Source organism: Aulonocara sp. 'chitande type north' Nkhata Bay, linkage group LG5 (assembly GCF_057382095.1).
Source record: "Aulonocara sp. 'chitande type north' Nkhata Bay isolate Kocher_YH1m ecotype deep benthic linkage group LG5, A_spYH_male_GT1.1, whole genome shotgun sequence".
NCBI lineage: Eukaryota > Metazoa > Chordata > Actinopteri > Cichliformes > Cichlidae > Aulonocara > Aulonocara sp. 'chitande type north' Nkhata Bay.
The window spans coordinates 5,534,481-5,562,005 of NC_141348.1; the positions used below are offsets into that span (position 1 = coordinate 5,534,481).

General features: G+C 40.3%; 1 protein-coding gene across 2 annotated transcripts in view; it reads right to left on the reverse strand.

Moving 5' to 3' along the window:
* fhit (fragile histidine triad diadenosine triphosphatase) overlaps positions 1–27,525 on the reverse strand; it is a 163,109-nt gene that overhangs the window by 67,982 nt on the left and 67,602 nt on the right. For both annotated transcript variants that reach the window (XM_086291101.1, XM_086291102.1), the window contains one exon: positions 26,245–26,369. In XM_086291101.1, the coding sequence (XP_086147227.1) occupies positions 26,245–26,350 (106 nt within the window). In that variant the 5' untranslated portion in view covers positions 26,351–26,369. The remainder of the gene's footprint in view (positions 1–26,244; positions 26,370–27,525) is intronic.

Genomic DNA, 27,525 nt, shown 5'->3' on the forward strand with positions numbered 1-27,525 from the left:
CTAAATGAAGAATGTTTACTGGAAATAGTTCTTTGTGATCTACAGTGTAAAAGTTCTAAAAAGTTGTATTTATTTATTTTACATCTTTAAAATGTAATTTTTTTTATAATTGAACGGGTGAAGGGAATTACGAACAAAAGCTATCAATGAAATGTGAATAAATGTGAAATTCAATTCAATTTTATGTACATGGCATTAAATCAAAACAGTGAGTTCAAGCTGCTTTTCATTATAAGGCAAAGACCCGACAATAATACTGAGAAGAGCATCTACAGCCAACTATCCAAGTTTTTTCTTTTGAAGAAAGCGCCATCTCTTGGTTATACTCTGCAATTGAGTGAATGGGGCGTGTTTGTAGTTGAAAGTTAGGGAAGGAGGGGGGACTCGCAGTGGCTGACTGTCAGCTGACAGCTAACAGAAAATACCTTTCCCTATAAACATAAAATGGAGCTTAGTCATTTGTGGTCATTAGTATTCCCATTTGGATTTTCCATTTGAACCCTAAACTTAAATACCGAACGTTAGTAACAGCACAGTTCACGTCTTCCTAATGATTCACAAGGAAATGTCACCTGACCAATTTTAAGTACATCTTTGACATGTTCAGTGCAACATAATGAAGTTTTTCTGCCAACAAGGATAAAACATTTCAAAAAGTTTAGAATTTTTGAGACGAGGCTTCTGTGTCTCTTTGTTCTGCTCACAGATGTAAATTTGGTCAACTTGACTGTCTTTATTCTTTAGCTCAAGAACAGAAACAAACAGTGAATCCTGATAAATAACATGAATTTACCATTTCAAGCTATGTTCTGTATTCTAGTGGAAAATGTGTGCTTTTGTTTAACACCATGTAACCATAGAAACCTTTAAAGGAATCTTAGCTAAGCATTAGAAACTGCGTGATCTCTATGCCATTACATCAGAAACCTGAAGTTACTCCAGGCCTACTACCGTCACCTTTTTGACATTATCTCTTTAATCAGGTTAAATTTTTTGATCTAAGATGCTTACAAAAGTGTGGCTCACTCTGATCACAATCAGCACCCTTCGTCTGAATTCTCTCTTTCATCGTGATGTTTTACAACATTGCTTTGCCTATCTTTAAGGAAAAATACATTGAGCACTTGAAAAGCTTCCATGCACACATGGCCTAGTGATGTGCACAGTGAGAGTGCCATTAAAGCAGAGCCGAAATTCTGCCAGAGCTAAACCCACAGCAGCTTATTGTTCTCATTGGGAGTGTGGAATGTGCATCTTGAGCTGTTTATGGTAATTGACAAATATGCATATCTCAGTATGAGGGATTCCTCAAGTGTTGATGAATAGTTACCCATGTGTTTCTTTTCTGGCGATGCAGGTTACTGCTTGTGTGTCTGAAACCTCATTGGGCATATGCTGTCATCCTCCATCTGTTTAGCTGTCAGCCAGTAGAGCCAAGGAGAGAAGGGAAGCAAGCTGTCCACTTACTTTGACTTCACTTTTGATGTTTTTCTTCATTGTGTTTATACAAATGTTATACATTTCTTATCTTTTTTTGTTTGCGTTTCCTTATTACATCTCTGCTGTCCTTATTTTCTACCTCCTACTACACTACCCTGTCTAAAACAGCAGAACTGAATACTGACACTTCCTTTGCCTTCATAAAAACGGAAATAGCATTATGGGAGATTCACATTATGATTATGACTGGTTTACGACTGTACTTACAACGTTTCCTTTGCCCGCCCCTAAGGTACACAATAAAAAGTAGGCAAATCTTTCACATAACAGCCACTTTAGAATTCAATTTCCTTTATCAAATATAGCTTGGTGTTATTGTTTTGCATTCTGGGTTTGTCTTCTACTTTCTCTGCTCACTTGTACAGGTAAACACGTGATACTAAGAATTCTGTTATCAAAGTGAAATGAGGTAAAAAATCTATGTATTGAGAAAAAGAATTCAGCATTACAGATTCTGTGGAGAAATTCCTCTGTGGTCCAAGAAAACCCAGATGTACTTCAGCAGGGAGCACAGAAAGACTGAGCTGGGAAGAGGTGAACAGGTGGATGGAGGCAAAGAGATGCAGTGTTTCCTCTGTCTGGATGGGATGTAAATAGAGTGGCTGGGATCAGAGTTTCCAATGAGAGTTGACCTCCAGAGGCTACTGCCTCGGGGATTCTGAGCTCTGTCAACCTTTGGGCCACTTCTGGGCTCTGCTAGCTGCCCCCATGCCCCTCCAAACTTTTTAATGAGGCGGTTAAGCCATGCAGTAGTGGCCTTTCAGTGGTGTTCACTGACCGAGTGCTCTGATGAAAGGAAATATTGATAAAGCTGTTGGGATAGAAGGTTCTACCTAACAGGAGCCTTATATAAGACTGCATACACTCACAGTCACACACATACTTATGTGTGTGACTGTGAGTGTATGCAGTCTTAATTATTTCCTGTCAGTCTGTCAGGTCCTGTATGAGTCCAAATAATCAACCACACAAATAAATGGGATGATTGCAGAGAGGCCACCAACAGAACCAGTTGGCCTAAAGCCCACTAGTTCTTATCTAAAAGAAACCTTTGGGAAAATTAGCACAGATTTCAGGCTGTGTGTATGCATACACTATGAAGTCACATTTTACAGTAGTCCGAAGTACCTGGGTACATGTGAGTGCACCATAAAATTGAATTACTTTGTTCACAACAAACAATCATATAAAGTTAAAAGAATAAATGCCTCAATATCCACCAAGAGCTTTTCTTTTTTAGCTGAGGCTACACCAAAATTACAACAGGGGGATGCACATTGAACTCACGGAGAAGCTTGTTGAAGATTTGGCAGTGACCACACTCCAGCCAGACATTGTCTTTTTAACTAGGTGTACAAAACCAACAGTCATTGAACTCAGTTTGCATGAACTGAGGAAGGCCAAGTACCATGATCTGGTTGATGAAGTGACTTCCAAAGGCAGCTGCTGTAGGTTTCCAGCAACAATGGACTGTTTCCATCAAAAGATTGACTTGGAGGCAAAAGAACTGAAGAAACCATTGGGGATTGTCACAGCAACCACGGTCAGCTTAGACGGATTGCTAGTCAGCTCACGCAGGTGGAAGCCTTTCACAGAGGAAGGCTAACCACTACCACAGATTTTCCTATAAAGCCACTGTGATCAGAAATAGGCCCCTTTCTGTAGTTGCTTCAGCGATTTCTGCTTGTAGCAAAATGTCACCTCATGGTTAACGTGTTAAACTTCTATATCTGTCTCTGAAGATAATGCTATGATGTGTTACTACTCATGGTAGATAACAGATTCATGGATCACAGAACAGTGCCCACCGCTGTTAAAAAAGTAAAAAGATGGAGTGACGGACAAGGTAAGCGACTCGTGTTGTAACTGACGTCAGACGCCGGAGATTTTGGCGGAAAATTTAAGCGAATGGTAGTTTAGAATTCAACAAAGTTTCTTTAAGCTTCAGTATTACCAAATATACTAATCAATTGTCATATAACTAACCACATCTGTCCTATCATCTCTAACACCCTGGAGGACAACGGGGAGAGTTTAGACGCTCTCCAAGATTACATCGACCGCTGTTTTCAAGATTTAGTCATGAAGAAGGCCCAGAGTGCATCTTCCCCGCCAAAATTGAGACGCCGTCATCGAAGAGATGTCGCCCGGCGGACTACCCCGGCACAACATCGCCTGCCGGCAAAGACATTGCAGACATACTGGAGTCAATCGACAAGCGATTGTCCAGTTTCGATGCGAGGCTGTCCCTGGTGGAGATTTTACACCGGGAATTTAAATCTCTGAGAGAATCCCTGGAATTCAGCCAGCAGCAGGTGGAAACGCTTGCCGCTGAAAATGCCACGCTACGGGAGTCGGTCAAATCTCTCACCGATAACGTGACCGAGCTAAACATAGAAAATAAAAAAAATAAGAGAGTCCGTTATCGATCTACAAGCCCGTAGCATGAGAGATAATGTTCTGTTTTCTGGTATTCCAGAATCTGTCGGAGAGGACGCGGCGGCAACGGTGAAAAGCTTCATTAAAATCCACCTGAAGCTGCCGGAGGACACCGTAAAGAACATCGCCTTCGATAGAGTACATCGCTTGGGGGCCGTGAGGTCGCCGGACGGGAGACCACATCCAATTGTGGCCAAATTCGGCCACTTCAAACAAAAGAAACAGGTGAAAAGCCGTGGCAGGGAATTAAAAGGAACTGACTTTTTTATTATGTTGCTCTTTGCTGTTTGCCCTCTCTTCTGTTTTTTTTCTCCATACAGGTGATCCAGGTGTTTTGTTTGTGTTTTTGTTTTTTTTGTTTTTTCTTCCTCCTCCCCCCCCCCCCCCCCCTTCTCCCCTTTGGTTTTCTTTCTCTCCCTCTCTTTCTTTCATTCTTTCTCCCTGTCCTATCCCCCAGTCATGTCTGTGTTTGATCCAAAAGATCCAAACGGGACACAAAAAAAAAAAAAAAAAAAAAAAAAGGAACGGACTTCAGCGTGAACGACCAGTTCCCAAAAGAGATCCTGGAACGACGCAGGGTCCTCTTCCCAATCCGATGTGGCTTCATGCGGAAGGGCTCCCGCGCTGTCATCGCTGTGGACCGGCTCTACGTGGATGGACAGCTGTACCGCGAACCCGGCATCACTCCGTGGCTGTATTAACCTCACACCAGATAAGAATCAGCTACACCCTTTCCCTATCCACTCACACTAGCTTGCATTAACTTAACATTAACATCTGTTTAACTTACCAGTATCAAATCGCATTTTAAGTGTGATATCATAGCACTCTCTGAACACTTACATTGCACACTCATTCTTGGAGGCGACCTCAACCTTGGACTAAATGAAGACATGGATAGGCTCAACACAACAGGAACTCAGCGCAATTGGCAGTCCACAAATATAATCAAACAGTATATGAGCGACTTTGGTCTTTGCGATGCATGGCGCTCTCTTCACCCCACCAGTAAGGAATATACTTTTTTCTCACATGTCCATCACTCCTACTCTCGTCTGGATTATTTTTTGGTCGGCAGCTCACTGCTGAACGACATTTCAGACACTGAGATTCACCCTATAGCTGTCAGCGATCATGCTCCTGTATCTTTAACACTAATGCACAAGAATAATACTACGCCAAGTAAAAACTGGAGATTTAATACATCACTACTTAAAGATGAAGACTTTATTAAATATTTTAAAAAAGAGTGGACTTCATATTTAGACTATAATGACACTCCCGGAACATCAGCTTCTGTTCTATGGGAAGCAGGGAAAGCTGTGATGAGAGGTAAAATAATTTCTTTCTCATCACACAAAAAGAAAGAAGAAAACAAAAATATTCAGGAATTAGAAAAAAACATCAAATCACTAGAAGAAGCCTACGCGTCCCACCAAGATCAGGAAACATTGAACAAAATACACAAAACAAAACTAGAATTAAATGAGATAATTGATAAAAAAAACAAAATTCTTAGTAGTCAAAGGAGCTTGCAAAGAAAAGCGTCTGGACTTCTTTAAGTTGCTTGAAGACGTTTCACCTCTCATCCGAGAAGAAGTCCAGACGCTTTTCTTTGCAAGCTCCTTTGACTACGATGACCTGGATGACTGAGAACCTTCACAGACAAAATTCTTAGTACAAAGACTACGCCTACAAAATTATGAACATGGTAATAATTTCTAGCAAACCAGCTAAAAATAAATAAAGAAAAAACAACTATATGTGCTGTTCAAGATTCATCTGGGAACACAATATATGAACCGATACAAATAAACAACATTTTCAGGGATTTCTATAAAACGTTGTATTCACCACAAATAAACCCATCTAAAAAAGAAATTGATCAGTTTTTGGACAACATAACTCTTCCAAAATTATTGGACACTCAAGCAATGGCACTGGATTCACCACTGACACCAGGTGAACTCCAGGAAGCCCTGATAAGTATGCCCAATAATAAGGCTCCAGGTCCAGACGGCTTTCCTGCAGAATTCTACAAAGAATTCTGGTCGATTCTAGCACCAGTTTTCTACAGAACGTTGTTGGAAATCAAAGAAAAGGGCAGACTTCCATCAAATATGAATTCTGCAAACATTAATCTCCTGCTAAAACCAGGCAAAGACCCTGTATATCCCTCAAGCTATCGTCCAATATCCCTTATAAATGTAGACCTTAAAATAATCTGCAAAGCTCTCTCAAAGAGACTGGAGAAAATAACCCCCCTCTTAATTCATCCTGACCAAACTGGTTTCATAAAAGGTAGGCACTCATCAACAAATACACGTAGATTACTTAATTTGATAGACTACTCATACAGTAAAAACCTAGAAACTACAATATTCTCTTTAGACGCAGAAAAAGCATTTGACAGAGTTAACTGGAAATTTCTATTTGCAACTTTACACAAATTTGGTTTTGGACCCTCTTTCATAAACTGGTTAAAAATATTATATAATTCCCCAACAGCTTGTGTCAGAACAAATGACCAGACATCCTCCAGCTTCTGTCTCCTGAGGGGCACCAGGCAGGGATGCCCACTCTCCCCTTCACTGTTTGCAATTTATTGTAAAATAATATTGAGCCACTAGCAGCAGCAATTACACAGGCTACAACAATTAAGGGCATAAAATGTAAGAATGTAGAACATAAAATCAGCCTTTATGCGGATGATGTGTTACTTTTTCTCCAAAACTCACAAACCAATATCTCTGGGTAATTGCATTGATAAATTCTTTGTCTCAGATTACTCAATTAATTGGTCAAAATCTACAGTCCTTCTGATTAATTGCTCCTTCCATAATTCTTCTCCTGCCCCACTGCAATCTGGAAATATAAAATATTTAGGTATGGAAATCTCTCCTAAACTTTCAGAATTAACTAAATTAAACCACATCCCACTTTTAAAGACAGTAGAAGGCGACCTGGCTAGATGGAAATCTCTACCCATATCACTCATGGGAAAGGTCGCCGCTATAAAAATAATGGCCTTGCCAAAAATAAAATAATAAATAAGCCATCACAAGATTGGTTCAGATCTCTAGACTCGTATATTTCTAAATTCCTTTGGAAAGATAAACCCCCACGTATCAGCTTAAAAACACTACAAAGGACCAAGGATAAAGGAGGATTAGATCTGCCAAACTTTAATCACTATTTTTTAGCCAACAGGCTTCAGTTCATCTCTAGATGGTTTAAACACACCCTCTTAGATGAACCTTGGCTAGATGTAGAACAGGCACTATGCAATAATCTAGAGATTTCAGACAATTTATCAGCTCAAACATCAAACGACATGAATGCTTCAAAAGCATCAGCATCAGCTCTTCTCTGACAGCATGGTGGGAGTTTCTAAAAATGACAGTCTTCATTAAATTCAAATTCAAATTCAAATTGTATTTGTCACGTACACAGTCATACACAGTACGATATGTAGTGAAATGCTTGGACAACTGCTCGTGACCTAAAGAAAACAAAAAAGGAAAAGGCTATGAATAAGAGGAAATAATTATGAAAAATTAAAAAGGGTAAATTTAACTAGGAAGGAATAAAATATAAATTAAGGTTAAAAATGAAATAACTGTACAACACAAATTAGAATGAAGGGTAAATTTAACTGGGAAGAATAAGATAAAATATATAAATTATAGTTGAAAATAAAATAACTGTACAACAAAATACACAATATAGAACTATATAAGAATGTATGAAGAAATATAAATAAATATATACACAATAACAGTAGCGTGATTTAAGTAATGAAGTGAAAACAATGTCCAGTGTGTGTAAGAACTGTATGTGTGGGTCAGTACTGTGTGGTGGTGTGATTGAGAGACCGTATCGCCTGCGGGAAGAAGCTCCTCCTCAGTCTCTCTGTGTTGGTCTTCAGGGAGCGGAATCGCTTTCCTGACCTCAACAGAGAGAACAGTCTGTTGTTCATTAATCCCATGCAAACGTACACCTATCTGGAACAATCCGGACATATTACAAAACAATAATATGATAAACTTTCCAGATTGGAGTTGCAAAGGAATTAAATACTTCGAATATATAGTGGAAGGAACAGACTTTATTTCGTTTGACAGACTAGTTACACAAAATGGGATCAACAAGAAGCGATTTTTGGAATATCAACAAATTAAATCCATTTTTAATCTAAACCCCCCCAAATTATTGTCTAGAATATACAGAACACTTTCTAAAATAGATGAATCAATATCCCTTCCTATTGCAAAATGGGAAGCAGATTTATCGATCAGCTTAGACCAAAACCTTTGGTCTCAGATATGCTTAAAAACCTTTCAAAGGATCAGAAATCCAAGTTTGCAATTAATACAATACAAAATATTACACAGAGTGCACTATACTGGTCATAGGATGTTCAAGATGGGCTATACGCCTTCCAACAACTGCTCACAGTGCACAGCAAATACACCGGACAATTACATCCACGCTCTTTGGTTCTGTCCACCAGTTCAGAAGTTTTGGCGTGAGATATGTGAAGACTTATCAAAGTGTCTGAAATGCAACATTCCAGCCTTTAGTGTGCATGCTGGGCAACTTGGATGAGGTCACTGCAGAAATAAACACAGCCCACGTTGTTTTTACGGCCCTATGCATTGCCAAGAAAATGGTCCTCATTAACTGGAAAAATAATCTTAATTCTAACCAATATAAAAACCATCTAATAGATCACATTAGTCTTGATACAGCCTCTGCCATCACATTTGATCAATCCCTTTGGGCTCCTTTGATCGGCTTCAGGAGGGGCCGCTTGCCCCTCCCTTTCTTCCCTCCCCATCCTCACCTGCCTCCCTATTCCCGCTCTACTACACCTACCCACACACACAGGGCTTGGGGTGCAGGTATGTCACCAAGGTGCAGGGGAGGCACTCCCGCTCTGTCCCCTTCTGGCCACCTGTGCCTCAATTTTATTCTGCAACCTAGATGACCACATCACTCACACTCTCATAACACATACATATAGGGCCTTGGGGGTGGGCACGTTTTACAGCATCCAGAGGATGGTCGGTGTATTCCAACCCACCTCTGGCGCTGGGGTGCCAGTTTATATATTATATTTATAGTTTCAGTTCTTTAGTGAACCTGTACTTGGCCTCTCTGTAGCAGTCCCTGTCTCCGCTTCTGAACGCCTTTCTCTTTTCCAGCCACAGCTTTTTGAGTTTAGGAGTAAACCAGGGTTTGTCATTGTCCCACTTCAGGTCCTGAGTGATGGTGGGACTCATTCCGCTTCCTGGGTACCACCATCACTCAGGACCTGAAGTGGGAGCCCACCATCACCTCCGTCATCAAGAAAGCCCAGCAGAGGATGTACTTCCTGAGGCAGCTGAAGAAATTCAACCTGCCAACACGGACGATGATGCAATTCTACACTGCAATCATCGAGTCCATCCTCACCTCCTCCATCACCGTGTGGTACGCTGGAGCCACTGTCAGGGACAAACAGAGACTGCAGCGTGTTGTGCGCTCTGCTGAGAAGGTGATTGGCTGCAGACTCCCATCTCTGCAGGACCTGTACACCTCCAGGACACTGAGGCGTGCAGCTCGGATCTCAGCTGACCCTTCTCACCCTGGACACAGTCTGTTTGACCTGCTCCCCTCAGGCAGGAGGCTCCGGTCCATTCGCACCAGAACCTCTCGCCATAAGAACAGTTTCTTCCCCTCTGCTGTTGGACACATGAACAATAACCATATGACTGTTCCCACCACTAACACATGACTCTACGCTGTGTCACTGCATCATTCTATGTTTGGCACTGATCACCACCTGCACTCATGTATATATCATGTATATATCTTTCTACGTAGCACTTTTAATTCTTATTCTTACTTTTATTTTTTCATGTCTATTTAAGTGCAATTTATGACAGTATGTTTGCACTGAAGCACGGCAGCAATTTCCCAATGTTGTAAACCTGCTCAACATTTGGCAATAAAACCCTTTCTGATTCTGATTCTGAGTTAGGTTGTTACACATATGAGAGTGGCTCTGTCTGGTGAGAGGTCATGAGTCGGCGAGGTGAGACAGAGTGCATTTGAGGTCAGACACACACCCACACATCGTAGGTAGATTCATTTCTAGGTAAGAGATCAGACATATTTCGCAAGCTTGCAACTGCATTTTGTGCCTGCATAAGTGATAGCTTGTTGCAGAGCATGCATCTGATGTTCCAGAGATAAGCAAGAGCAAGATGAGCTACCGGATGCGCCTGGCTTGGAGACGAAGAGAATGTTCTTTTCAAATGTGTCAAAAATTGTCAACAGAACATTTGTGGTTTTAACTTATGTATGTGATGTATTTGCTTGACGCATGTGGGGGCGTAAGAATACCCTGAGGTTATAAAAACAACTGCTTGTGTAATTTTGGGCAGAGATCGACGCTGATTGCGTAACGGTGTTCATCTCCCCACACGTGTGTTCATTAAAATCATCGTTTGACCAAACTCTCCTGGACCATCGTTGTTTTGTTCTCATCCTCAATATTCTGGACACGCGACACCTCCGATTTATGTAACCGGGTGTCATTTCTGCTGATGTAATTATTCTCATTGGTGAATTATAATTCTGCTGAATTTACATTTAACCTTAGGCAGCAGCTTTAAATTTCCCTCAATGTGGCCTGCTCTGGCCCCTGGAAGACAATCAACTATGGTTGCTGGTGTCTCTAGTTTCATATGTCTCAGAACATCATCCTATCCACCACTGTTTCTACTTTTCCCAAAAACAAGCAAAATTTGTGGCAGCTGTATTTTTCACACTCTCTTTCAACTGTTTACGTTCATATAAAAAGTATATCTGTGGCGGGGCGTGGCCTGCGGTGCCGTGCAGAGGAGGCGGACGCACCTGTACAGCATCCGCAATCACGCCCCGCCAAATTAAATATTGTACTGGGTCCTGTGGTTGGGTTGTTGTTGTGATAGTGTTGAGCGGGCAGCGGGAGAGCTGCAGCTCTGTGAGTATTGTGGACAGCAACCGTCAAAGCTTTAATAAAAAGCATCAAAATGCCACTGGGTCTGCCGTGTATGTTTACAATATCATTGTGTAGCATTTTTACCACATAAATGGTAGAGTTAGGATATGTCATATGCTGACTTGAAAACCAAAAGTGGTTTTGCCAAATCTAACAATCATTCTCCATGATCAATCATGCTCACCTTAATTTGTGTATCAGAGCTAGCCACAACAGTTTTGTTGGGAATGATTTCACTGCCTGCATATAGATTATGCATTATCATGTGTGCTACCCCAGACACCAGCTGTAACAGGAAGAAAAACAAAGGCAGTTTTCAGTCATTTGAGTTTGCTGGGAGGGTTTGAATCTATGAAGGCTGGAGGGGTTGAAATGTCCAACTCGTGCTCATATAATAATCTAATCACACTCACACACACCTTTACACACAAATACTGAAAGCTTATTGGCTATTCAATAAAGAACTTTGAAATTACTTAAAAACAATAGCATTAGCATTCGATAGAGTTGCACCTGCATAAATTACACTGATTACCCCTTCAAAATAGAAGTGGTAGTAACACATAAGATGTTAATATGATATGCAATTTCAAATCTCATCTCTCAGCTCCTCTGTCAGTGACACAGTCTATCACCTTGAAATGCTGAGCTGAAAGACAAAACCATTAAGTTCTGTAACTTTTTTTTTTGGCATATATTTTCCTGATTGCAATTTTAAATTACAAGTTATAAGACTGAGTGCAGTGTTATTTTATTATCCCTGCATATTTATCTACTAATTATGGACCATTTCAGTAGCTCCAGAGTACGTTGTGCCTTAATCTTTGTTGGTGCGATTCACTAAGTAGAGCCCCCTTAAAACTCCCAATGAAAATGCAACATGGTTGTTCTGCTTTGCTGATTGTATTCCACCCTTGTGTTAACCCCAGGGGTGAATATAATTATATAATCCATCCTACAGGGTGGATAAGATCTAATTTGCTCTCACATCCAACTCTTTACATATGGAGGTTCATAAACCTCCCGGTATCATAACATTTAAACACATTTAAGCTTAACAAGATTTGATGGGTTATAGGTTTACTGATATACAGGGTGGGCCATTTATATGGATACACCGTAATAACACGGGAATGGTTGGTGATATTAAAGTCCTGTTTGTGGCACATTAGTATATGTGAGGGGGCAAACTCCTCAAGATGGGTGGTGACCACAGTGGCCATTTAGAAGTCGGCCATCTTGGATACAACTTTTGTTTTTTCAAAAGGAAGAGGGTCATGTGACACATCAGACTTATTGGTAATGTCACAAGAAAAACAATGGTGTGCTTGGTTTCAACGTAACTTTATTCTTTCATGAGTTATTTACAAGTTTCTCTTTGTTCACAGCCATTGACGAAGAGGTTATCACGTGAGGAGTGGATCGAAATTGTGTTGATATCTGGTGAACGCAGTAACCGGGTCATTGGCTGAATTTCCCAGCCACTTAATGAAGATGCTAAAGAGACAACTCACTCACTGTCTTGTTGATAAGAAGCCACAGAGCACAGCCGTTTGCCTCCAACAACACTGGACAGGGAGTACACCAACAGTGTAAGTAAACTCTGTTCACTGGCAGGTCAGTATACTTATTTATTAACTAGATTAAACGAATACTGATACTGTCATATACCATTCCAATACTTTGATTTGGAGAAAATGTAGGCCTCATTACTGCTCCTATTCTTTGGTTTAAGAAAGTCTTTTATCAATTTATTTTTCTTTTCTGAGCATGTGCAGGGATTTTTTGGGAAAGATAAAAATTAATAAATAATAATAAAAAAAATCAATCAAGAACATAGGAGCTTACACATGAGATTAACCCCTACAGAGTAATAAATATAGCATTACTTTTCAAAAGGTAAAGTCAAATAAAAAAATAGGAACATTAGGAACAGCATTCAAACAAATAATCACTTGTTTTGAGGAACAGCACTGTCATCCAGTCGCAAGTGTTTGCACTTTGTAAAAGTGATAACTTTCCTGCTACTTGAATAAAGTAGACCAGGGGACGGCACCCCTGGGCACACGTGCAACGCGAAGGGTTAACTGATGGCACGACCATAGCTGGACTGGCCATTGGGCCTGATGGTGATTTTTTTGTTTTTATGGGCCGATGATTTTGTATATTTTTTTGTAACGGTATGAACAATGAGAGGTGGTGGATTGGCCAGATGACTCAGTTATTTGGTGGTGACCATGGCGAAGCTTCCACAGAGGCTGGCAGGTGGATGAGGGAAAGGGGAGGAAGGAGGAGGAGAGACCCGAGGCGGCCGCCGGTCCGAGTGTCAGGTGAACTGAACTTCAGGTAAGAAGTTATGACCTGCAGTCTCTCTGGGTCAGATATAAACCAAGTTTAGGTGGAGTTTATTTTCCCTGTGCTGACTTTTTAGTTACAATAACTCATACCATGTACTAGCTAGCATGACGGAGTTTCTATACTGCTGGGTGGGTGCTATGATGTTACTGATCGTGAACTTTATTTTATTCATAAGGTTAGTTAGTAGAGTTGCCAACCGTCCCGTAAAAAACGGAATAATCTCGTATTCAGAGAAAATATTACGCGTTTTGTGTTGAGCTGAGAAGGAACACAGTTTGTCCTTCAGCTAGAATGGAAAAAGACACAAAGCTGGAGTTATTTTGCAGCTTTCCTCTTGATAGAAAGAGAGAGCATATTTCTCCTGTTTTGGCTTCCCTTCATTGGCTTCCTGTTAAATCCAGAATTCAAAATCCTGCTCCTCACATACAAGGTCTTAAATAATCAGGCCCCATCTTATCTTAATGACCTTGTAGTACCATATCACCCTATTAGAGCACTTCGCTCTCGCTCTGCAGGCCTACTTGTTGTTCCTAGAGTATTTAAAAGTAGAATGGGAGGCAGAGCCTTCAGTTTTCAGGCCCCTCTTCTGTGGAACCAGCTTCCAGTTTGGATTCAGGAGACGGTGACCCTGAATCCTCCCTTAGTTATGCTGCAATAGACATAGGCTGCCGGGGGATTCCCATGATGCATTGAGTTTTTCCTTTCCAGTCACCTTTCTCACTCACTATGTGTTAACAGACCTCTCTGCATTGAATCATATCTGTTATTAACCTCTGTCTCTCTTCCACAGCATGTCTTTATCCTGTCTTCCTTCTCTCACCCCAACCAATCACAGCAGATGGGCCCGCCCCTCCCTGAGCCTGGTTCTGCCGGAGGTTTCTTCCTGTTAAAAGGGAGTTTTTCCTTCCCACTGTCGCCAAAGTGCTTGCTCATAGGGGGTCATATGATTGTTGGGTTTTTCTCTGTATCTATTAGTGTAGGGTCTACCTTTACAATGTAAAGCGCCTTGAGGTGACCGCTGTTGTGGTTTGGCGCTATATAAATAAAATTGAATTGAATTGAACTGAATGTACATTTTAGATAGTGAAGCGATAGTTTTAGCTATAGAGTAGATGATCCAGAACTGCTCATCTGGACAGCAGTAATGACAAACTCCATTTTTAAAGAACCTAACATAAACCCCAGCTGTGTCCTTAAGAGGTTGAATTGTTTATTATCTTATAACCCACCACAGTGTCCTTGAACAGGACTGCTGTACAGATAACTATTATTTTGTGAGTAAATGGAGCCTTTATCAGACAGCTCAGGGCTAGAAATGCAGAAGGGCAAGATGATCACATTTCTGTGTAGACTAACTACTAGCCTGGTGGGCAGAAAAATAAGACAGGTGAGTGAGAGGGCTGAAGCTAAGGAGACAAATGACAAGCTCTCTGTGCACTGGCACTATCAAAAGGAGACAATAACCCCAGGTCTTTTTGCTTGGCTGAATTTCCCAGCCACTTAATGAAGATGCTAAAGAGACAACTCACTCACTGTCTTGTTGATAAGAAGCCACAGAGCACAGCCGTTTGCCTCCAACAACACTGGACAGGGAGTACACCAACAGTGTAAGTAAACTCTGTTCACTGGCAGGTCAGTATACTTATTTATTAACTAGATTAAACGAATACTGATACTGTCATATACCATTCCAATTCTTTGATTTGGAAAAAATGTATTACGCGTTTCGTGTTGAGCTGAGAAGGAACACAGTTTGTCCCGGACTTCAGCTACAATGAAAAAGACACAAAGTTGGAGTTATTCTGTCTTTGCTGCACAGCTGCCTCTTCTTCTCTCATTCTCTCCTCTCCTGTTTCTACTTCAATCATGAAACTGATCAATGATCAGCTGATCGTCTTTTCTCTCTTGTTTATTTATCGCTCACTTTGCGCCAGAAAGAGGAAACCAGCGGATGTCGCGCTAAACAACAGCAGCACGTTTAAGCTTGATCAGCTGTTGTTAGAATTTATTTAATATTAATTTCTAGTATCAGCTGATGTTTGCTGGAGCCACAGCTGTAAAGCTGCTGGTCATGATGGTTTGGATATGTGGTGAGAGGGAAACATGAAGATGAAACCAGGAGATGTCCTTACTGAATCATCAGAGCTGAACAGGTGATGGAGAAACAGGTTTACCTTTTAGGTGACATGAATGAGTTGAAGTTATGAACTGTTTCTGAGAGACAAATAACACCAGGATCCTTTTCTAAGCAGCTGACAGCTGGTAACTGTGCAGGGGCGGGCCTAGCAAAGTGTTGCCAGGGGGGCAAGTAGGGCATTAAAAGGGAGAGGGGGGCACAAAGAAATACTTTTCTTTCTTATTCTCATTTAAAATGTCTCGCTTTTAATAAATAATTATCTGAATCTTACGACCAAAGTTTTAATCTGATGTCAAACGTATAGAAATCATACATATACCAACAAGACTGTACATCACTGTCACCACAGTGTTTGTTTTTATTCAAAGGCTTTATGGCTTTAATAACTGGGGGGCCGGTCTCTAGTCAAAATGCCCGGGCTGTGTTTTTGTCCCAGTCCAGCCCTGGGCACGACATGCAGTGAATTAATCTGAGAGGGTGCATTAAAAAATAAATACCGGGCCATCAGTGCACATCGCAAATTAGCTCGCATAGACACATTAGTTGTGCCGCTTCCTAATGATGGTATCTCAGCTAACAACCCCAACTACCAGATTCAACTTGTAATTGGCTAAAATCACTTAGCCTACCGGTCAGAGGGACGTTGCTAGCTGGCAGTCTTTTAAAGCGATGTTGAAATTTCCACATTCTGACACTTCAAATGCTTCAGGAGCTGTCGGCTCAGCGCAGCATCAGCACCACGGATACATCCGTAGACTCGAGACAGAATTCACAATGTGTTTTCGGGACTTTCAGGTGTTTGGACCAATGTTTTCTTTTCTGATCAAACCAGAAAGGTTTGTCAGCTGGATTTGTCTCGCATTAACTGGCTGGACACAGAGGACATCGAAATGCAGCTGATTGAACTGAAAAGCTCGACTCTGTGGGGTCAAAGTTTGCAGAACTACGAACTCAGCTGGAATCCACAGCTGTGCGTGTTCATGGAGCTGCATGTTCACCTGCTGGACATCACTACCTGACAGGTTTAACCCTTTAAAGCCAGTTGGAGCGGGCACGCTCCGTTTCTCATAACTATTTTTAGATCCCTGTAGAACCTGAACCGTGTAAGCTAGCGCAATTATTTTTTTTGCATATGAAACTGGAGGAGTTCCAAACTCCCTTTTATTTCCAAAATATTGGAAAAGGTAGTTCTAAAACAACTACAGGCCTTTTTAGATGCAAATGCTATTAATGAAAAGTTTCAGTCTGGTTTTAAACCTCGCCACAGCACAGAGACAGCCTTACTTAGAGCCTTACTCTGGATATTCTGTGGTCTTAGTTTTACTTGACTTGTCTGCTGCTTTTGACACGGTTAACCACAACATTCTTCTATCAAGACTGGAACATGTTGTTGGTCTCAAAGGTTTTATCTTGGTTTAAATCCTACCTCTCAGAGAGGTCGTTCTCTGTTGCTATGGGGCAACACTCCTCGGCTTCTGCCCCTATTTATTGTGGTGTGCCTCAAGGGTCCGTGCTCGGTCCTGCTCTCTTCTCTTTGTACATGTTGCCCTTGGGATTAATTTTTAGTAAATACAACATCTCCTTTCACTGTTATGCCGATGATATCCAGATTAATTTACCTTTGAAATCCGATGTGACTGCTTCTTTGCCTTCTTTTGCGTTCCTCTGTTCAACCTCTGTTCAACTGTTTGCATGAAGTTAAAATTTGGTTATCACATAATTTTCTTACATTGAACGAGAATAAGACCGAAATCATAGTCTTTGGTAGTCACACTCCCCTAGACCAGTTAGTTGATGCCCTAGGCCCTCTCGCTAGCCATCTTTCGTCCACTGTAAGAAACCTCGGAGTGTTCCTGGATGGCTCTTTTAAACTTGAGAAACAGGTGTCCACTGTGGTAAAAAACAGCTTTTACCAGTTGCGTCAGATTTCCAAAGCAAAGCCGTTCCTTCCTTTAAAGGACCTTGAAACGCTTATCCACACATTTATTACATCCAGATTGGTCTACTGTAACTGCCTCTACTCGGGCCTCCAACACTCCTCTCTTTGCCGGCTTCAGTTAATTCAAAATGCAGCTGCGTGTCTTTTAACAGGTACGAGAATTCATGAACACATAACTCCAATTTTAGCCAAATTACATTGGCTCCCTGTTAAATATCGTATAGATTTTAAAATTCTTTTGTTCACTTTTAATATTTTGAATAATTTAGCACCCAGTTATCTTTCTGATTTACTCCACTCATACAATCCCAACAGAGCACTTAGATCGTCCAACCACAGGCTCCTAGCACAACCTAGGACTCGAATGAAGTCGAGAGGCGACCGGGCCTTTGCATCTGTGGCACCCAGACTCTGGAATAACCTCCCCGTTCATATTCGCACTGCCGAGTCGATCCAGTCTTTTAAATTACGCCTTAAAACTTATTTTTTTACTTTGGTTTTTGATTCTGTCTAGTTGGCTGTTTTAGCTTGTTGCGTTGTTACCTATTGTTTGTTGTCCTCTTTTATTGTTTGTTTTAACTGTCTCATGTTTTTATTGACTGTGAAGCACTATGGTCAACACTGTTGTTTTAATATGTGCTATATAAATAAATTTTGATTTGATTTGATTTGATTACATCTGATGCCATCAGCTTGTCCTAGGTCACGGTTTCCTTCCACATAAAGCTTTGCAAAAATTGCATAAAAAGCACTTGCAGCAACAAAAACATAATATTCCAGAAACACGCTTTGCCGATCCGATCAGCTGTTCATAACACTTCCCACATTGAAAAAGCTGTCAGCGAACGATCGCATGTCCACCATTTCCTGCCCGGAAGTGACGTCATTTTCGCGGAAAATGTAGTTGTAGGCCTTAAAAGCCTATACTGGTGTTTTTATAAGTCATGTTTGACTTTTCTGAATAGTTGCTGGGATGCTTAGAACTCGAATTGCACTGCTGGAAATAGTTTATTTTGATGCACCTGCTGTTTTCTTTGCAAATTTGCATCATAGGATTGTTTTTTCGTTTTTCCTGCAGTATATAAAAATTGCTGTATCTCTAAATTAAACTATGAAGACACTTAAAATAAATTTCCTGTTGTTGTAAACTATTTTTTGCAATTTTTTTGTATTTAAAATTTTGAGGGATAAACCTCTTAAATTTCTCCAAGTAGAAATTTATGTAAAAAAAACAAACAAAAAGATTTTCAATTTTCTTGTAGTTTATTGCACTTTTTTGCAATTAATGTAGTTACTATGGACTTAATGCATACATATATTTAAAATATGGGCTATACTGGTTGTATTGATGTATATAAACTTGAAATGCTCCCAAAAATGGCTCCACAGCATGTAAAAATATAAAGTAAGCTCTGGCGGACTTGGTTCTATGGTAGGTCTTAAAGGGTTAACTGGCTTTAGAACATTGCAGAGGCCTTATTGACAGTGTTTGGCTCCACATGTCTGTGTGAGCAGGTTTTCTCTCACATGAGTCCTCAGGTAGCCTCTGAATGCTGGACACTCGGAGACCTGTGTCTCTGAGTGGGAGACCACAGATCACATTAACATGTGTGTCTCTGTATTAACAAACATGCCATATTGGCCCAGTTTATTTTTCTTATCATTGTTATGAGGAGACCATAAATAGCATTTGGATTTTCTGTTGTACAGTTGTTAAGAAATATACTCTAAAACACTTTTTCAGTAGAGAATCAGAGAAGAGAAACACACAGAACTTCTTGCTAACAAGGGCAGCCTCCAGAACTGAGACTCGCACTGAGAAACTGCCCTGGTCTTTATTTATACTCTTCAGTGAGCGTTTGTTCCTTACATTGGATCGTGGAGGTGTGTGTGTGTGTGTGTGTGTGTGTGTGTGTGTGTGTGTGTGTGTGTGTGTGTGTGTGTGTGTGTGTGTGTGTGTGTGTGTGTGTGTGGTCAGAGTGTGGCCCCATATACGACTTCCCTTAACCTGCTGGTCTGGAAAATCCAGCAGTTCATCTATATGTAAAAAAGCACTTAAACTAAACCTGACATAGCTACGTTAATCCTACCGTAAAACAATAAGACAAGGTACGACCTCTCCCAGGATGTGGGGGTGAACGCCAGAACACCTTGAAAGAATGTCACAGACCCCCTAGGATGAGACATTCTTTCAATATGCCACCAAATATATACTTCTAAACATGATTACATGCAGTATTCTACCATATCAAACGTATATCATTAAAATATTATACTGACTACTAAGTACAATTTTCCATTGACAACAGTTCATTTGCTGTTATGGATAAAAAGTCTTTTTTTGTTTCAAAATAGCTGATAAGTATTCGCTGATAGCTGCCAACATCTGCGAACAAATATAATCCTATAAAGTTGTTTTATATAGTGTGTAACTGTTAATATAGAGCGCTATTAAATTTATTGCTAATGCAATCATATGGCACATTGACTTTTGAGGAAATTTTCGATGGCACGTGTCTGTGAACGGAAGTCACAGTTTTGTTTCAGTCAAACGAGTTGAAAAGTGTTGAACTCACACTGACAAACTGCAAAAACTAAACTAAGGAGCAAACAGAACAAATGGTCGCAAGCAGTCTTGCTTGCTTTATTTAAAGTAGATTTATATATATAAATACCTCTGTGCCTGGTATAGATATGAAAGTGGTCATATTTTTTCAGTTATATGTGCACTAATATATACATATTGACTATAACGGCAGACTGTATGTAAACAAAACTCAACAACTTTTTTATGCTGTGCAGTGTATAAATGACTGGACATTACAAATGTGATGATCAGCAAGCAGAGACATTGCTTGACTAATTTCTATATATTACTAAACACAATAAATGCATGTACCAACAAGGCCTTTGTGAATGTGTCATAAACAGTGAAAGATTTCAAATTTCAGTATGTGTTATAAAAGTAGAGCGAAAACTTTGACAGAGAAAGCTAGCAGAGCCCTATGTAAAGCTCTTAAAATATGACCTTTTTTTCTGTTGTTAACCATGAATTGCTAGCAGATTATGGCATTGTGCTGTGTTGATCCACGTTCCACAAAAAACCACTGTAAACTGGCTAAGCACATAAAGGTTGGACCAATTACCAGCAACAACCACAGGCTTCCAGCTATAAAACAGGACACTCCCTCAGCAGCTACTTTTCACATGTAGTTGTCAAGCGCTGAGATATTACACAAAGCACATTAAAAACTGGGGAAAGAACTTCAACAGTTTCCCATAGGCTAACACAACGCAAGTGGAAGGTCTTGGCTGTAGTGGTGCATATTTTCCCTTCCTCTGCTCTCTGGTAAATGAATTAATTAAACGAAGGAAAACTCTAGGAAAGTTGGTCCGACCAGCATACGTAGCCTTAGCGTTGTTCTCCTTCGCTATAACAACTCAAGTTTGCAAGCACTAAACAATCCCATAGTGCCACCTACTGACATTCTTTGGGGGCAGCAGTTAATTTTCATGAGGCAAATTTTAGGTGGGTTACATAAATAATTTTAATTAATTAATTAATTAATATATATCTAATATATACATGTAGCTCAAATGACTGACATTTTACTCTACCCTGTAAAACTTTGTGACATGTGTATGTATCTTTGCAGATAGTGTAACTAGACTGCTGACAAGATCAGACAAGCCTCAGGACAGATAATTAGTCGCTGCACTGTGCTTCACAGCTCACCAAGGCCGCCTGCATAATTTATTTTATTTTTTTCCAACACATTTTAAACCAAATCTTTGGATCCACTTCACACTTTTGAAATAAATAGCAAACAATAAATACATAAATCATTCAATTAAGTCAGTCAGAAAGAAAAGAAGCTGTATTAGCTGTGTCAGTACACACACACACACAAATAAAACACTGCATAAGTTTTTCAAATGCTGTCAAATTATCTTGACATTTCCTGCAGCTTCTGTACGACATTGGTGGCTTTTGAAGCTGTTTTCATACAATCAGTATAAGAGGCCATTGCTTCCCTGTCGGGTGGAGTCAGAGGCAGTTCTAGCTGAACAGACTAAACGGCCGGGATCATATGGTATTCTGAATTTTTTCTAATTCAAAGCCAGCATGGGTGATGATTGGGCTCAAAGTGTACAGTCATGGTAAAAAAACAAAACCAGTATGCTCTTATTCACATCTCAGGTTTCAAATATCATTCTGAAAACTGTCTCGTCATTACCAGGTCTTACAAAAAAAAATCAGCAACAAATCCATGAAACATCCTACCTCGTCATTATCAGCTTAACTAAAGCTAAACTGAAACACAAAAGCAATGTGTGGAAAAACTACAAGGCCGATCCAATACAGCAAATCTGGATAATAAGTCCATTCTCTGATCCTGTGAGTATTACCCTGTAGGCAGTGCAGAGCTTGGACAGAGCTGAGATGTGACTCTATATTCTGGACATCTAGAATATGCCTACTCTGATAAAAACCAGCATCCCTGAGTAGCGTTGCAGGCCTGGCATCTTACCAGCCACACCCACTGCGGCAGCTCCCATCTTGATCGGTGCATCTAATTAAAAATTACACAATAATCAAATCACTTGAATTGCACTTGTCTAACTCTATTTTGTTCTGCTATTTAACAGGGGGGACATGGAAAAGAGAAGGGTCAAGTCCTATAGGCATGACCCAAAGAGGACTATCAGTGATTATCAGTGGTCATTGTCACTGTGGGCCACTCTTTTTATGATACTGCCGCAGCGCACAGCTTTGTTTATGCACAGCTTTCTTCAGGTCACAGAGTTTCAATGAGATTGAGGTCTGGACTTGAGTGTAACATTCACATGCGCTATTTATGTAACGCATTTGTGTATATGCACTATTAGTGAACGAGGGCCATTGATTTAAAGGTCTTGTGTTTTTTTAGATGTAGCTCTAAGCTAAGCCTGTCATTTGGAAAAGCCTTCCAAATAAGCCGCTTCAGTCTTTTACTAATTAAATTTGTGGTATGAATGTGTAACATGCTTAATGAGGCCCTAGAATTAAAATGTACCTATTTGAATTTTTGCACTTTCTCTGAGACAAAATCTGAAATCAAGCGCAATTTCTTGATTCTTTTTAAGTTATTTTTTTATACTGAATAATGGCATTGAGTCATATGTATCTTATGTCATGCTGTATTGTTCATCTGATTTACCTATTTTTCCAACTTGCCATATTAACATTATTACGTAGTGGTACACGAAACTGACGGAGGGTGTACTTTCTTTTTACACCGTTCTTGTGTACCTCTCTATCAGAGGAGAGTGATGGAGGAGAAACCCGTGCTACGTCACCTCACAGATGACCAAAATGAAAATGCTGTGTGTGCTCACACATAGTTTGCAAGAACACCACCAAACTTGAATCCCAGCCTCTCTAGGATATCAACCCCTGCTGCTTCGTGGACATGAGATGAGCCCGCAGTTCCCACCGTCTACCACCGCCACCTGCAATGCTACCACCGAGCCTGGACACGAACACGTAAGGTAGCGCCGCTACAATTAGACACATGAACCAGGGGCTTCATAGTCCTAAGACTATGCTTTCTCCTCACCATATACTAGCCATCCTGTTTTCACGACTCCTCAGGACAATCTGGCACGGAGTGCTAACAGTGACCTTGGGTCTTTGATTCCAACATTTTGCATTTCTGTTCAGGACTTTCTTTGAAAGTAGGAAATCATTTATGTTTTTCTGAATTAATTATCTTTAGTTCTTTGTTCCTTTTGGTGTTAGTTCCCATTTGTGTCCACTCTGTCCTACTCTCACCTCCGTGTCCTGTCATGAGTCTCTCCACGTTTTTTTTACCTTCAGTCTCTCTACTCAAGTCCCCGTTGTCATGTCTCTGTGTCGTCTGTCAATGTGGCGTTCTGTGTTCTCTGTCTTGTCAAATTCCTGTCTTTAGTTCTTGTCTCTGTGTTTATCTCTTCCTGTTACTGTGTCCATTTCTCTGTGTTTTGTCCTTTGGTCCATTAATATTTCTTTGTCAGTCTACTGTGACTCATCTTCCACCAGTGAAATTACAACCTTTACATGCTGGTTTCCTGTATTGTTAAATAATGAATTAAGTTTGTGTGGAACCATCCATAGATAGCTATATATTATGAAATTATCAAATCTATATGTCATAATATTCTGAGTAACATTTATATTTAAAAATTGAATTAATATCGCATTATTCAAACTAAAATCGATTCGAATCAGGAAATCAATACATACAAACCATACACGACAGCAGCTCTCACTGCCATCTTGTAAACCTTTCCTTTCTCTCTTGCTGCTATCCTTCTGTCACAGATCACCCCTAAGACCCGTCTCCATGTTTCTTCTCCTCTCTTGTGCTCTTGTGTCTGTGGCTTTGGTAGGTCAACCCTGGGTAGGTAACTCATCTACCTTCTCTATCTCTACTCCTTGTGTCTTTGCTGTTTCTTTCATGCTAAGACAGAAATTAAATAGCATACTTTCGGCATTGATGAGTGACTATGTTCAGTTTTACAATACTAGTGTACAAACCCTTACACACAGTTTTATATTATCAGATTCTGCAGACCAACACCACCATGTTTGTCTCATAAGGACAGGAAAGAAGAGAATACGCATGTTTATTTTTTACAGGTTTCTATACTGAATCGAAATAGGTTTCATATCCATTCATTTATAAATATTTGGTGAAAGCACTCAGAAGTGCATCTGCTACTGACAGCTAATGAACAGGAAGTCAGCAATTAAAGATAGAATGCTAACACGCTAATTCAAAGCATCAACTGAAAGTTGGAGATGCCCAGAGGCTTCATGTACGATAGCCATTTCCACCTGATGTACTTTCAAGTACCTTCTGCTCATCACCTTGCACACTGAACAGCTACTGACAACTCAGGCAAAATGTAAAAATTCATTTATGATCCAGTTTTAAGTGAACAAATACAAAATATTGTTTTTATTCCAGAATTTCTACTTTCAGAATTTCAGATTAGTGAGGCTAGTCTGAAAGTGGCCAAATTCTTCATTGAGATAAATTAGAAAATGTAAAATGCAACGATTTACAGGATTGGTACTCAGTAGTAACTGTCATGGAACCATGCTTTTTAACTGCCCCGACCCAAGGGCAGGCACTGATGACAGCGTAGCATTGAGGGAGTTTATTTATAGTGCAGGAGCATGGTGGGGACTTAAACTAACAAAACCCAAACTGGTAGAAACTAACAAAAGAACATAAGGAAAGTAGAAAACATTACAAAAACTGGAATGCCGGGAAGGAGGAGCCTGAGACATAAATACAGAGGATGATACAGAGGATGGCATGCAGACAAACGAGCACAGGGCTTAAATACACAGAGGGATAGCAGGGGAATGAGACACAGGAGGAGAGCACAGCTGGGAGTAATCAAACATGATGAGACCAAGGGGAAGCAAAACTGAAAACATGAACATAGGACAAAGTAAAACAGGAAACATAACACAGAGACGCAGACTTGACAAGGGGAGACAGAGCTAACAAGGAACACAGAGACAGAAACCAAAAGACTAGAAATCACCAAAGAACTAGGGAGCTAGAAATACAGCAGTCCCTCGTGTATCGCGGGAGTTACGTTCTAAAAATAACCCGCGATAGGTGAAATCCACGAAGTAGCCAACTTTATTTTTTTACAATTATTATAGATGTTTTAAGGCTGTAAAACCCGTCACTACAGACTTTATACACTTTTCTCAGACAGGCAGGAACATTTTCAAATTTTTCTCTCTTGTTTAAACTCCATCCATCCATCCGTTCGCTTCCGCTTATCCTTTTCAGGGTCGCGGGGGGCGCTGGAGCCTATCCCAGCTGTCATAGGGCGAGAGGAGGGGTACACCCTGGACAGGTCGCCAGTCTGTCGCAGGTTTAAACTCTCAAAGTTCAAACCGTAAAGTTTTTGTAGTCCAGTATTATAGAAACCAAAGGGCCCCACGGTTGCCTTAGACAGTGCAAAACGATTCGTCAACATTGTTGTTTGTTGGGGAGAAAACTTACAAACATACAGTACAGCACTTCAGAATCGCACTCCTAGCAATCACAGATTTATGTAAATTTGACAACCTGAACGCACCCTGTACTGTACAAGAGACACGGCATGGAGGAGATTGATTGACAATGCTCCACAGCCAATCAGAACACAATGCGCTGTAAAAAACAAACAAACAAACAAAAGCATGCAAAATTGCACAAAAAAAATAAATCCACAAAACAGCGAGGCTGCGAAAGGTGAACCACGTTATAGCGAGTTACCTCTGTACTGCAAACCAAAATCAAGAGACCAGCTGTGAAAACGTTTGATGAAATTAGAGATCAATGATAGTACAAAACTCAAAGCACTGGTTCGCAGTCCCAGGAAAGTAACAATCTGTGCTCTGCAGGAATGTTACGACTCTACAGACAGGGACATGCTTAAAGAGACTTGTGTGGATGTTTCAGACATGCATACTGGTGTCATACTCAGAGGTGGGAAGGAGCAAAGTACAAATACTTTGAAAAATACTTTGTTACTGTAATTAAGTAAAATTTTAAAACTTTACATGAGGAGTGCCAGTTGTCTGGATTAAAATCATTTTCATTAATGTTGTGGTGCAAGCCGTAAAGGCACCTTTTTCACAGAAGAAAAAGAAAAAACAGTGTCTTTGTCCATCGCTCTAATAAAGCTAACACAACAAAGTGTGTGGACAGCCCCAGGGAAAGAAGGCTCTGAAAGGTGCTAAGAAACAAACCCGCACTGCAGCACACAAAGCTAAACACCTCTAACCTGTAAGTAATGAAAAGATACGTCCGGGCACCACAGGCTTCCTGTTGACCAGTGCGAAGGACAGCTCAGTCTGCAGGAACACAGCCGAGAGCTTGATGAGATGCTGTCCGAAGCGTAGAGTCGCCATGTGTCACTGACTGCCAGGCCTGGAAGAAATGCAGGTGCAGCAGGTTGTCAGTAACATCACACTAAACAAAGCTTCTGTTCACTGGCTGTATTTATGGTCTGTCCCAGGCAGAGCCCTCTTTTTGTGGGCTCTACCAGAGTCTGCTTTGTAACTGAAAGGCAATTTTCCAGCTGTAATTTTCTCACATTTTGTTTGGTTCTATTTTGTGTGTTGATTTGTAGGTATTTGAGTATTTGTTGATTAATGATAAGTGGGATGTACTGTGGCATAAGATTTACCGCTAAGTTTAACTTTGTTTGCTCCAGATGTGGTAGTTGTGTAGTTGTGGTAGTGTACACACAGGGCCAAACCTCGGCTTAGCTATTCTCTGAGTGCACGTTCAGAGCTGAGCTCCATATATTTCTGGTCCTCATTAATACTGCTAGTCTGATAAAACAGAGCTGAACTTAACTGAAGTTAAAGTGGAGAATTGTAGGCAGTGAAAGATACGTCTTTTTATTGTTTATTACAAACAGCCAGAATAGGTTTCATGGTGACTCATGTTCTTTTTTGAACAGAGCACACACACAAAGCCACTTTCTTTTTATGCTGTCTAATATTGTTACATACCAGTGAAAATGTCCATTAATATACTGATATTAACTCGGAGACATGCATAATGTGTTCAATCAATTTCTGAATCCCACAATATGTAATAATGACTTAAATATGCTGGAGCAGCCTGATGTGTACGTTTAAGGTGGCACATGCATTCATTAATGCATGTGTGGTTCAGGATCTGACAGTAAGTATATGTTCTGCAACATGTCAACGGTAACACTTAGAATTCAGTTTATATTCTTTTTTTTTTTAGTGGAATAATTTATAATAAATCAGCCCTCCTTTGAATAAATAATGCGTTCCTCCTGTGTTGTTGGATTGATCCAAAGATCACTCCAATTTACACATTGATCCACACACTAATCCTGATATAAGAGCATCTGTTGTATTGTTGGGAGGTCAGTGATCCCTCAGCTGCTGTTCACTGATCTGAATTTCCTTTCTGTTTCAGCACAGAAAGACACAAATAATAATATGCATTATTAACCCTTATTACTTTGGTTAGCAAGTTTCATTGGTTTGTTTTCACCCACTTATTTGCTCCTGATACACTGATGACCATTATTTAAATGAAC